The sequence below is a fragment of the Anolis sagrei genome, chromosome 6 (assembly GCF_037176765.1).
Source record: "Anolis sagrei isolate rAnoSag1 chromosome 6, rAnoSag1.mat, whole genome shotgun sequence".
Taxonomy (NCBI): Eukaryota; Metazoa; Chordata; class Lepidosauria; order Squamata; family Dactyloidae; genus Anolis; species Anolis sagrei.
In genome coordinates, this window is record NC_090026.1 from 11651814 (window position 1) to 11664398 (window position 12585).

The 12585-nt window shown below is 43.2% G+C and overlaps 1 protein-coding gene across 2 annotated transcripts in view; it reads left to right on the forward strand.

The window, feature by feature from the left end:
- Positions 1–12585, forward strand: part of LOC132777683 (alpha-N-acetylneuraminide alpha-2,8-sialyltransferase-like) — a 35341-nt gene that overhangs the window by 6894 nt on the left and 15862 nt on the right. For both annotated transcript variants that reach the window (XM_067469781.1, XM_067469780.1), the window contains exon 2: positions 1954–2183. In XM_067469781.1, coding sequence (XP_067325882.1) covers positions 2068–2183 — 116 coding nt within the window. In that variant the 5' untranslated portion in view covers positions 1954–2067. The remainder of the gene's footprint in view (positions 1–1953; positions 2184–12585) is intronic.

A 12585-nucleotide genomic window follows, 5' to 3' on the forward strand; every position in this document is an offset into this window, starting at 1 on the left:
GAGTGATGGTCACTCATTGGCCTGATAGGTGTATTGTGTCCAAATTTGGTGTCAATTCATCCAGTGGCTTTTGAGTTATGTTAATCCCACAAACAAACATCACATTTTTTATTTATATAGACTTTTTAAAAACATTAGCTTTTAAAGTCTTTTCCACTATGTTTTTCAGTGTTTTTATAAGTGATGGTCACTCATTGGCCTGATAGGTGTCTTGTGTCCAAATTTGTAGTCAATTCATCCAGCGGTTTTTGAGTTATGTTAATTTTACAAACATTACATTTTTATTTATATAGACTAGCCGTCCCGTGTCACGTGTTGCTGTGGCCCAGTCTGTGTATAAGTGTTTTGTGTGTATATATATGTGTGTATATATGTATATATGTGGTTTTGCGCATGCGTTGTAATGTATTTTTTAATTTTTGGCTTTTAAAGTCTCTTCCATTATGTTTTTCAGTGTTTGTATGAGTGATGGTCACTCATTAGCCTGATGTGTGCATTGTGTCCAAATTTGGTGTCAATTCATCCCGTGGTTTTTGAGTTATGTTAATTCCACAAACATATTTTTTATTTATATAGATTTTTTTTAATTTTTGGCTTTAAAAGTCTCTTCCACTATGTTTTTCAGTGTTTTTATAAGTGATGGTCACTCATTGGCCTGATAGGTGTCTTGTGTCCAAATTTGGTGTCGATTCGTCCAGTGGTTTTTGAGTTATGTTAACCCCACAAACAAACATTACATTTTTATTTATATAGATGTGCATATATATGTATTTTATTGCATGTTGTGTATCGTTGCACCGCCCCTACTTGAATAAGCCACCTCGAGTCCCTTCTGGGAGATGGTGGCAGGATGTAAATAAAGTTTTATTATTTTATTATTATTATACGAGATTGATAGATAAGTCAGCTTTCCATAGGATGTAGATATACTGTATATACTCGAGTATAAGCCAACCCAAATATAAGCCGAGGCACCTAATTTTACCCCAAAAAACTGGGAAAACTTATTGATTCGAGTATAAGCCAAGGATGAGAAATGCAGCAGCTATAGGTCAGTTTCAAAATAAAAATAGATAGCAATAAAATAACATTAATTGAAGCATCAGTAGGTTGAATGTTTATTAATATTTACATAAAACTGTCCAACTGTTACTAAACCATTATTCTAACCGTCTTCAATGTGCATGTGTTTACACATCCTTCCAATAATAATAGAGTAAAATAATAAATGTAATAATAATAAAAATAAAGCTAACCTATAAATGTCATAATAGTAATAGTAATAATAATAATAGAGTAAGATAATAAATGTAATAATAATAAAAATAATAAAGTTAACCTATAAATGTAATAATAGTAATAGTAATAATAATAGAGTAAAATAATAAATGTAATAATAATAAAAATAATAAAGCTAACGTATAAATGTAATAATAGTAATAGTAATAATAATAATAATAATAATAATAATAGAGTAAAATAATAAATAACTTTGACTCGAGTATAAGCCGAGGGGAGCTTTTTCAGCCTTAAAAAAGGGCTGAAAAACTAGGCTTATACTCGAGTATATACAGTAGCTGATAAAGTGAACCAAGATGCTAGTTGTTTGATGTGAAAGGTTCCAAGTCACTTCTCACTCACTCCCCTAAGCAAGAAATGAGTTGAAAGTGGCAACCAAAATGATGCAGTGTCCCTTCTGGCGTATTACATGTGCCACTCCCACATTATTGCTCACCTCTGGTCTCTGGATATTGCATACAGAATTCAGATCAGTGTTTAATCATTACAGTAAGAGACTGAGCAGGTTTCTTGGAGCGAATGAAGCTAGAAAAGCTTTTATTGCACCCACAGCAATTTATGATATCCCTTGTATTAACTTATGTCTTTGCCTGAGGACAAAGACCCAGTTACAGGGTAGAGGCTACTTGATGACTTGAGGTGTTGATCTTTCAGGGCTCATTTCACACGTCAACACCGATGTAACTGAGCCTTTGATGACTGCTTCCGTGGCATTTACATGGGACACACCTGAAGGAACCGAGAAACAGAGAAAGCCGAAGGCTGGAGATGATCGCCGATGCCATGCTCTTTCATGTACGGCTTGGGAAGCAGAACTTCGTGGTGGGCATCAGCGTGGTCTTTCTTGTCAGCTTCACTCTTTCTCTGTTAGAGAGAGTAAAGAGGTGAGTGGGGACTTTGAGGAAGAGGAGTCAAAGGAAGCTACACAATAGGAGTCTGGTGTCTAGATGGATGGAATTCATACTCCGAGTCTACTCTGCTTTGGTCAGACCTCACCTGGAATAATACCGAGTCCAGTTCTGGGCAAAGCAATTCAAGAAGGACGTGGACGAGATGGAACATGTCCAGAGGAGGGTGACCAAAATGATCAAAGATTTGGAAGCTGTGTCCTGTGAAGAGCTGGGCATACTTAGGTTGGAGAAGAGAAGGTTGAGAGGGGATGTGATACTTACCTAGTTAGGCGATCCGTCGTAGTCTGAGTAGGATTGTGTACTGGTGGTGGGTCCATAGGTGACTGTGGAGCCCTATTCTTGATCTGCATGTTCTTCCACAGTGAGGGCATTGGTTTCCAAGTGGAAGGTAGTCCCGGTCAGGATTGGCTTGATGCGCCTTCCTCTTGGCACGTTTCTCTGTTTCACCCTCCATTCGTGCCTCTTCAAATTCTACAGCACTGCTGGACACAGCTGACCTCCAGCTGGAATGCTCAAGGGTCAGGGCCTCACAGTTCTTGGTGTCTATGCCAGAGTTTTTAACTTCTACGAGGGGTGTTCATTAAAGATTTTCCCTGACCCACTTCCTGTGGACCGAGAGCAATGAAACTTGGCACAGTTGTGAGTCCTTCTCTCCATCGGTGCCACCTAGGGACACACACTTCTCCCATCTTTTTAAGCAACTGTAAACATCTCGCTTGTAGAAGTCAACATGTTGCTCCAAAAGCCACATTGTGACTTTGGAAATCAGAGAAATGCTTGGCCTTCAAAAATAACTTCATTGTTGGAAAGAGGTGGAATTCCGATGGTGCGAGGTCCGGTGAATAAGGGGGGTTCGGTAGAATTTCAAAGCCACAGGAGCATGCTTCTATTTATTTATTTATTTATTTATTTATTATTTATTTACCTTACTTCTATACCGCTGTTCTCAGCCCGAAGGCGACTCACAGCGGTTCACAACAAATACGAACAGCAAAAATTCAGTGCTACAGTATAGAAACAGTTAACAACCTAACACATTGCACAATTAATAAACAGTTACTACAATACCCATTCACTGTCGTCTCATCATCAAAAATATGTTCCAGATTCATCATCCATTGTTCCATTCCAGTGTTCATTAACCAATCATTGCACTAATTATTTGAATGCCTGCTCAAACCGCCAGGTCTTCACTTTTTTGCGGAATACCATTAGAGATGGTGCTAGTCTAATGTCCGTAGGAAGGGCGTTCCACAGCCGAGGAGCCACCACCGAGAAGGCCCTATCTCTCGTCCACGCCAGCCGAGCTTGAAAAGCAGGTGGGATCGAGAGCAGGGTCTCCCCGGAAGATCTCAAAGTCCTGGTGGGTTCATAGGCAGAGATGCGGTCAGATAGGTAGCTTGGGCCGGAACCGTTTAGGGCTTTAAAGGCCAACGCCAGCACTTTGAATTCAGCCCGGTAGCAGATCGGTAGCCAGTGGAGTTGGCGCAACAGGGGGGTTGTATGCTCCCTGCGCTCCGCTCCTGTTAAAATCATGGCTGCCGAGCATTGGACTAGTTGGAGCTTCCGAGCTGTCTTCAAAGGCAAACCCACGTAGAGAGCGTTGCGGTAGTCTAAACGGGATGTAACCAGAGCGTGGACTACTGTGGCCAACAACATGTGAGTTGTGAACTTGTGCATTGTCTTGCAGAAGGCAGACACCTTTGGTGAGCATGCCACATTGTCTCTTGGTTTTGATGGCCTCCCGCAATTTCTGCAGCAGTGAAGCATAGTATGCCCCAGTGATCATGGCACCATTTGCTAGGAAATGCATCAATACTACTCCATGTTGGTCTCAAAATATTGTGAGCATGACCTTCCCTGCCGAGAGTTGGGCACGGGCCTTCTTTGGAGAGGGTGAGTCTTGATGCTTCCATTGCGTTGATTGGACTTCAGTCTCCAGAATATAGTGATGGATCCAGCTTTCATCCTGTGTGATTAGTCTGTTGAAAAAGTTCTCCTGGTTTCCATGGCACATCATAGAGCCTGAGAGAATTCAACTCATTCCTGCTTCTGGAAAGGTGTGAGCAGTCAGGGAACCCAGCGAGAGATACCTCATGCATGTGAACATGTTCTTGAATGATTTTTTTCCACGGATCCCACACTAATCTTGACATTTTGGGCTAGGTGGAGAATGGTTATGGGGCAATTCTCCAAAATGGCGACGTTCACTTGCCGGATGGTGTGTTCATCAATAGCAGAGTGGGGTTGCCCAGGAATGGGAGCTGTTTGCATTGACGATGCCAGTTCTTGACTACATCATATGATGGGGAATCATCACCACAAACCTCTTTCATCTCTTCGAACGTCTCCTTTAGTGTACAGCCTTTCAAGTAAAGGAACTTGCTGCCTACTCTGTAGTCCACTGGGTCCATTATCAAACCTCACACCACTTCAGCACCTGTAAAATCAAGACCGTTATCATAGAATCATAGAATCAAAGAGTTGGAAGAGACCTCATGGGCCATCCAGTCCAACCCCATTCTGCCAAGAAGCAGGAATATTGCATTCAAATCACCCCTGACAGATGGCCATCCAGCCTCTGTTTAAAAGCTTCCAAAGAAGGAGCCTCCACCACACTCCGGGACAGAGAGTTCTACTGCTGAACGGCTCTCACAGTCTCATGTTCAGATGGAATCTCCTCTCTTGTAGTTTGAAGCCATTGTTCCGCGTCCTAGTCTCCAAGGAAGCAGAAAACAAGCTTGCTCCCTCCTCCCTGTGGCTTCCTCTCACATATTTATACATGGCTATCATATCTCCTCTCAGCCTTCTCTTCTTCAGGCTAAACATGCCCAGCTCATTAAGCCGCTCCTCATAGGGCTTGTTCTCCAGACCCTTGATCATTTTAGTCGCCCTCCTCTGAACACATTCCAGCTTGTCAATATCTCTCTTGAATTGTGGTGCCCAGTTCTGGGTTGTAAATTAGGACGTAACCTATGGAGACTTATATCATGACACATGTGCAGTTTTAGTATCTGTGATAAATAGAAGTGGGTCAGGGGAAATCTTTAATGAACGCCCCACGTATATCCCAAATCACATCTACATAGCCATTTAATTCATGCAGCTTGACAGCAAACTGTTTAGTTTATGACGCATGCTGCAAACATGTACTGCAGCACCCTATAAGGGCTTTGAACTTAAATAACCAAAGTTGGAGACTACTTTGAAATAGAGCCCTTAATGCATGCACATCATGCAGTTTAGTGTAAAACCACATCACATGTGGTTTTACACTAATCTGCATGATGTGCATTAACAAAAACAATTAAGGGACAAGAAAAAAAATGAACATTTGAGTGTCTTGTAAACATTTTATTTGAAATAAATAATATGTTTATGCAAAATAAAACACCCGGGTCAAGTAAGTTTTACCAAAGCAAGCAAGAACATGTTGAAACTTCCAAATGTCACTTGAATACTTTTTTTCCCCAAAATGTGTTTGTTGATGACATGTTTCTTTCACCAGATCCTCTTTCTGCTTCTGATTTCCATTTTAGCAGATGAATATAAAGATATATGCTTTTGTATCAGGATAAAAAAATATTTTATTTGTTCATTTCTTTTACTTAAAGTATTTTCAATGACAACTTTAGCCTGAGATTCTATGCCATGGTCTTTCACAACCACACAACTGCTGCAAGCCACAACTTTGCAGGGTTTTTCTTCTCTTGCAGAGGTCTACCCAACCTCCCAGGTTCTTGTCGTCATCATTCTTTATCAGGTTGATCTGATGTTCAGCACAAAGGGCTTCAACCAGTTTGACACACATGGGCTTGTTGCAATTGGATGCAAAAACACAAAGATGGGCTTGATGTTTGTCTAAGGCTTTGGCAGCTTCACGAATTCCACGGTCCTGGGAAATGAAGGTGGTTTTTCATTCTTGAAAACATACATATGAAGCACAATGTGGCAAGAAAGACTAACTGGACTTGCGCTCTTGAGTGCCCACCGAAGTTTATTGATGGAGCCTGATTTCTGTCAAAGTGTGTTGACACAGATTTCAAGTGTTTCCAACAGGCATGGTGGCATTCTTTTGTAACCACTAAATTACTAATTAAGAGTAACCACTAAATTACTAAATTTAATTAAGTCTATATAAAAATGTAGAATGAGTCATAGAATTTAAATTATTTTGTTTTTATGGACATTTTCACTTAGGCGATCCCTCGCTTTCCGAGGATGATTGTCTTCCAATATTCTTGTGGGTCTGTATGTGGCTGTGGAGCCCTATTCTTGCTCTGCATCTTCTTCCGCAGTGAGGGCATTGGTTTCCTGGTGGAAGGCGGTCTCGGCTGGCTTGACGCGCCTTCCTCTTGGCACATTTCTCTTTTTCGCCCTCCACTCGTGCCTCCTCAAATTCTGCAGCACTGCTGGTCACAACTGACCTCCAGCTGGAGCGGTCAAGGGCCAGGGCTTCCCAGTTCTCAGTGTCTATGCCAGAGTTTTTAAGGTTGGCTTTTATGGACATACGCTTCACGAGTCACTAAAAAAAATAAAATTGTTTCAAACCCCCTGCCCCCATTTTTTTTTCTGGCTATGGGCATCTGTAGTTAATGGAAAAATCAACAAATTACACATGACTTACTATTTGAAATGGATTCTCTCCAGCTATGACCCAAACAATGAGGCTTGTGGAGATGCAAATTGTCAATGGAATTGTAAGACTAAAATGAAACCAATCCAGAGACATATTCTGGCAGTTTCCTTGACCAGATCCTTGATCTAACTCAGAGGTCCTCAAACTAAGGCCCGAGGGCTGAATACAGCCCTCCAAGGTCATTTACCTGGCCCTCGCTCAAGTCTGAAATGACTTGAAAGCACATAACAACAACAACAACAACAACAACAATCCTATCTCATCAGCCAAAGGCAGGCCACACTTCCCATTGAAATACTAATAAATTTATATTTGTTAAAATTGTTCTTCATTTTAATTATTATATTGTTTTTAAGTGTTTTTTGGCACTACAAATAAGATATGTGCAGTGTGCATAGGAATTGATTCATGTTTTTTTCAAATTATAATCTGGCCCTCCAACAGAGTGAGGGACTGCGACCTGGCCCTCTGTTTAAAAAGTTTGAGGACCCCTGATCTAACTGGTTCTGGAAGTAGAAGAGATATCTAGCAGTGTGTCCAATCCTACGCAAAGTGCAAAGTGTTGGTTGTTCCTACATGGTTTAGAATTCAGTGGTTCTCAACCTGTGGGTCCCCAAATGTTTTCGCCTACAACTTCCAGAAATCCCAGCCAGTTTACAAGTTGTTAGGATTTCTGGGAGTTGAAGGCCAAAACATCTGAGGACCCACAGGCTGAGAACCACTGGTTTAGATCCAAATTACCTAAAGGATCACTTCCATACAATCTGCTCCTATCAATGTAAAACTGATATTTTAAAACAGTGGTTCCCAACCTGTGGTCTGTGACCATAGTGGTCCAGAAGAACGAAAATATCCAATTCACCATGGAAAAAGAAAATGAAGGAAGACTGCCTTTTCTAGATGTCCTAGTCATCCGTAAACCAGATCAACAATTGGGTCACACCGTTTACAGAAAACCCACACACAGAGATAGATATATCTACATAAAGGTATATCTATCTCTGTGTGTGGGTTTTCTGTATGTAGATATATCTACATAAAGGGGGACATGAGAAAAGCCTCCTCGCAGGATTGCAAGACATCCGGGCGTCCCCTGGGCAACGTCTTCGTTGCCGATTCTCTCAACCCAGAAGCAACCAGAGACAATTAGAAGCATGCAAACAAGGAAGCAAAACAACCAACGGTCCTTTTCAGGACCAACCATGACAATAATCGCAATCAACATCGAAGGTATGTCAGCTGCCAAAGAACAACTGCTCTATGAACTGTGCCAAGATAAGTAATGTGACGTGCTGTGTGTCCAAGAAACATACAGGGATGAACGACAGAAACGACCCAAAGTTCCAGGAATGATCCTAGTAGCGGAAAGACCACATGCGCAGTATGGAAGTGCTGTCTTTGTCAAACCAGGCCTCCAAGTCAGCAGTGCCCACAACACTGAAGAAAACAATATCGAGGTTATAACAGTAGAGCTTAATAACATCACCATCACCTCTGTGTACAAGCCCCCAAATGAAGAGTTCTGCTTCTCCTCCCCCGAGAACTTTGACAGGCACCAAAGGGCGGTAGTAATTGGGGACTTCAACAGCCATAGCCACGTATGGGGCTATGCCCAAGAGGACAGAAATGGAGAGGCTGTCCTGTCCGGGTCTGAACTGCACAAACTATCACTCATCCATGATAGCAAGCTCCCCCCATCCTACAACAGCGGGAGATGGCACCGAGGTTATAACCCAGACCTCTTATTTGTGAGCGACAGCATCGTACAGCAATGCACTAAATCAGTGGGACCACCAATCCCAAACACACAGCACCGACCAATAATATGCCAACTGTTCCCAACAATAAGGCCTCAGGAAGTTCGATTTAAACGAAGATACAACTTCAGAAAGGCAGATTGGACTAAATTCTCAGACATGTTAGACGACATGATCACATCGGTCGCACCAATCCCTGAGGAATATGTACATTTTATTGAAATAGTGAAAACCTGCTCGCGGGCCTCTATACCGAGAGGCTGCAGAACCCACTACCTCCAGGGCATTACTCCTGAAACAGCTGCCTTGTTGGAAAACTATTACAGGCTCCACAACGAAGACCCATTTAGTGAGCAGACTCTTCAGGCAGCGCAGAGCATTGTATCCTCCATCTCTGAAGCCAAGAAAGAACAGTGGATCAAGTTGATCACAGAGGTCGACATGGGCAGGAGCAGCCAGAAGGCGTGGAGGCTACTGAGACGGTTGAGCAACAATCCCTCACAAACTAATACCCATGCCAACATAAAGGCAGATCAGATAGCACACCAACTCTTGAAGAATGGGAAACCCAACCTTGCCACCAAAGTAGGAAAGAAACCAATAGCCAGACAACCAGAGATTGAGAACAACAACCTCCATGAACCTTTTACATCTACTGAATTGGACATGGCTCTCAACAAATGTAAGAATGGCAAAGCAGCTGGCTTGGATGATCTACGGATGGAACAAATCAAGAACTTTGGTCCCAAAGCAAGGCGCTGGCTGCTGGAGCTGATGAACAACTGCACTGCATCCTGTCAGATCCCCAAAATCTGGAGGAAAGCAAGAGTCATCGCCATCTTGAAGCCAGGCAAAGATCGTAATGACCCAAAAAGCTACAGACCAATCTCCCTGTTGTGCCACCTCTACAAAGTTCTGGAGAGACTTATTTTGCATAGAATTATGGAAAATATAGACCCCTGTCTGATCCCACAGCAAGCTGGCTTCAGAAAAGGCAAAAGCTGCACATCGCAAGTGCTGAACCTGACCCAGCACATAGAAGATGGCTTTGAAAGGCAGCAGATCACAGGAGCTGTCTTCATAGACTTGTCAGCAGCCTATGATACTGTGAACCACCGCCTCCTCCTGAGGAAAATGTATAATATCACAAAGGACTACCACCTCACCCGCCTCATAGGAAACCTGCTACAAAACAGGAGCTTTTTTGTTGAGTTCCAGGGCCAGAGAAGCAGATGGCGGAAACAGAAGAACGGCCTGCCTCAGGGGAGCGTGCTTGCTCCATCCATGTTCAACATCTACACAAATGACCAGCCACTGCCAGAAGGGACAGAGAGTTTCATCTATGCTGATGATCGTGCCATTACCACTCAAGCAGGGAGCTTTGAGATAGTTGAACAGAAGCTCTCCGAAGCTGTAGGTACTCTTACTGCCTATTACAGGGAAAACCAGCTGATCCCTAATCCATCTAAAACACAGACATGCGCCTTTCACCTTAAGAACAGACAAGCTTCCCGAGCTCTGAGGATTATCTGGGAAGGAATCCCACTGGAGCATTGCAGCGCACCCAAATACCTGGGAGTCACTTTGGACCGTGCTCTGACCTACAAGAAGCACTGCCTGAACATCAAACAAAAAGTGGGCGCTAGAAACAACATCATACGAAAGCTGACTGGCACAACCTGGGGATCACAACCAGACACAGTGAAGACATCTGCCCTTGCGCTATGCTACTCTGCTGCTGAGTATGCATGCCCAGTGTGGAACACATCTCATCACACTAAAACAGTGGATGTGGCTCTTAATGAGACATGCCGCATTATCACGGGGTGTCTGCGCCCCACACCACTGGAGAAATTACACTGCTTAGCCGGTATTGCACCACCTGACATCCGCCGGGAAGTAGCAGCCAATAGTGAAAGGACCAAGGCAGAGACATCTCCAGCTCATCCCCTGTTTGGGTATCAGCCAGCACCTCAACGACTTAAATCAAGACATAGTTTTCTTAGATCTACAGAGACACTCGCTGGAACACCCCAGCAAGCGAGAGTCCAAAAGTGGCAGGCCCAAACCCAGCACCTCAATTCATGGGTGATACCAGATGAGAGACTCCCCCCTGGGCACTCAGAAGACTGGGCGACTTGGAAGGCACTGAACAGATTGCGCTCTGGCACCACGAGATGCAGAGCCAATCTTAAGAAATGGGGCTACAGGGTGGAATCCTCGGCATGCGAGTGCGGAGAAGAACAAACCACTGACCACCTGCTGCAATGCACCCTGAGCCCTGCCACATGCACGATGGAGGACCTTCTTGTGGCAACCCCAGAGGCACTCCAAGTGGCCAGATACTGGTCAAAGGACATTTAACCAAATACCAAATTTACAAAATCTGTGTGGGTTTTTTTTTCTTTTTTCTTTTCTTTTTCTTTTTAATCTCTGTGTTTGTTTTGCTCTGTTAGAATTGTAATACAATGGTTGCTGATGACACGATAAATAAAATAAATCTACATAAAAACTCCAACCATCACCCAAGTCAAAAAAAGAAGCACCATTAAAGCCTTGGCAGACCGTGCAAAAAGAATCTGCGAACCCCACCTCCTCCAAGATGAACTGAACCACCTCAACTGGGCTCTCCAGGCCAATGGATACTCCACCTCAGACATCAGAAGAGCTGCAAGACAAAGAACAAGCCACGAGAGTAAAGATGAAGATCCACCCAGAGGAAAGGTGTTCCTGCCATACATCAAGGGAACCACTGATCACATAGGGAAGCTGATGAGGAAACACAACATACAAACTATTTACAGACCCACCAAGAAAATCCAACAAATGCTACGTTCAGCAAAGGACAAGAGGGATCCTCTCACTTCTGCAGGAGTCTACCGTATACCATGCAGCTGTGGACAAGTCTACATAGAGACCACCAAATGCAGCAATGCCTAAACACGAATCAAGGAACATGAAAGGCACTGCAGACTACTTCAGCCAGAGAAGTCAGCCATAGCAGAGCACCTGATGAACCAACCTGGACACAGCATTTTATTTGAGAACACAGAAATGCTGGACCACTCTCACAACCACCATGTCAGACTACACAGAGAAGCCATTGAAATACACAAGCATGTGGACAATTTCAACAGAAAGGAGGAAATCATGAAAATGAACAAAATCTGGCTAACAGTATTAAAAAAAACTCTAAAAATTTCAACAGCAAAACAGTAGAAAGGAAACAATCAGGCACATTTAATCACCTGTCAACAAAAGATTCCCCCAGGCGCTGCCAGGCCATCAAATGCTAGTCAAGGTGGTCAGTTGAAACATTCACACCTAGCTCCAACAGACAAGAGTTCTCCCCCCCCCCCCCCCGGGTCATTCCACAGATATATCAACCCATTTTCCTAGTTCCAACAGACCTCACTACCTCTGAGGATGCTTGCCACAGATGCAGGCGAAACGTCGGGAGAAAATGCCTCTAGAACATGGCCATATAGCCTGAAGAAACCTACAACAACCCAACGAAAATATGGTCTGCGGCCTCACCATTATTACACCGTTGCTTCGAAACCACATGGCAACAAGAGCGACTGGTCTCGCGAAACCCTTTTATAGTGCTGAGGCAACAAGGATGTCGGGAGGGGAGAAGCTGACTACCCATGAAAGATTACTATTACCACATCAGCTCTAGATTATTAAATATGGCTTTCTGTGGATGAACATATGGCAACTACCAGATGGCATATGTTCTGTATCAGAAACTAGAGCGGATGTGGACTATCCAATGAAATTTTCTGAATCAGCACCCCAAATAACCAAACTAAATCTAGAGTTGACGAAAAACTGATTTGTAACCCTTTTGGTACTAATGTTGGAGTGTGCTCCCTGGTCAAAAAAAGGTTGGGAACCACTGCTTTGAAAGGTATGGATGATGTCAATGACCAATAGTTTTTGAGATGTTTGGAGCGGGGTGAAAGTATAGAGTTAA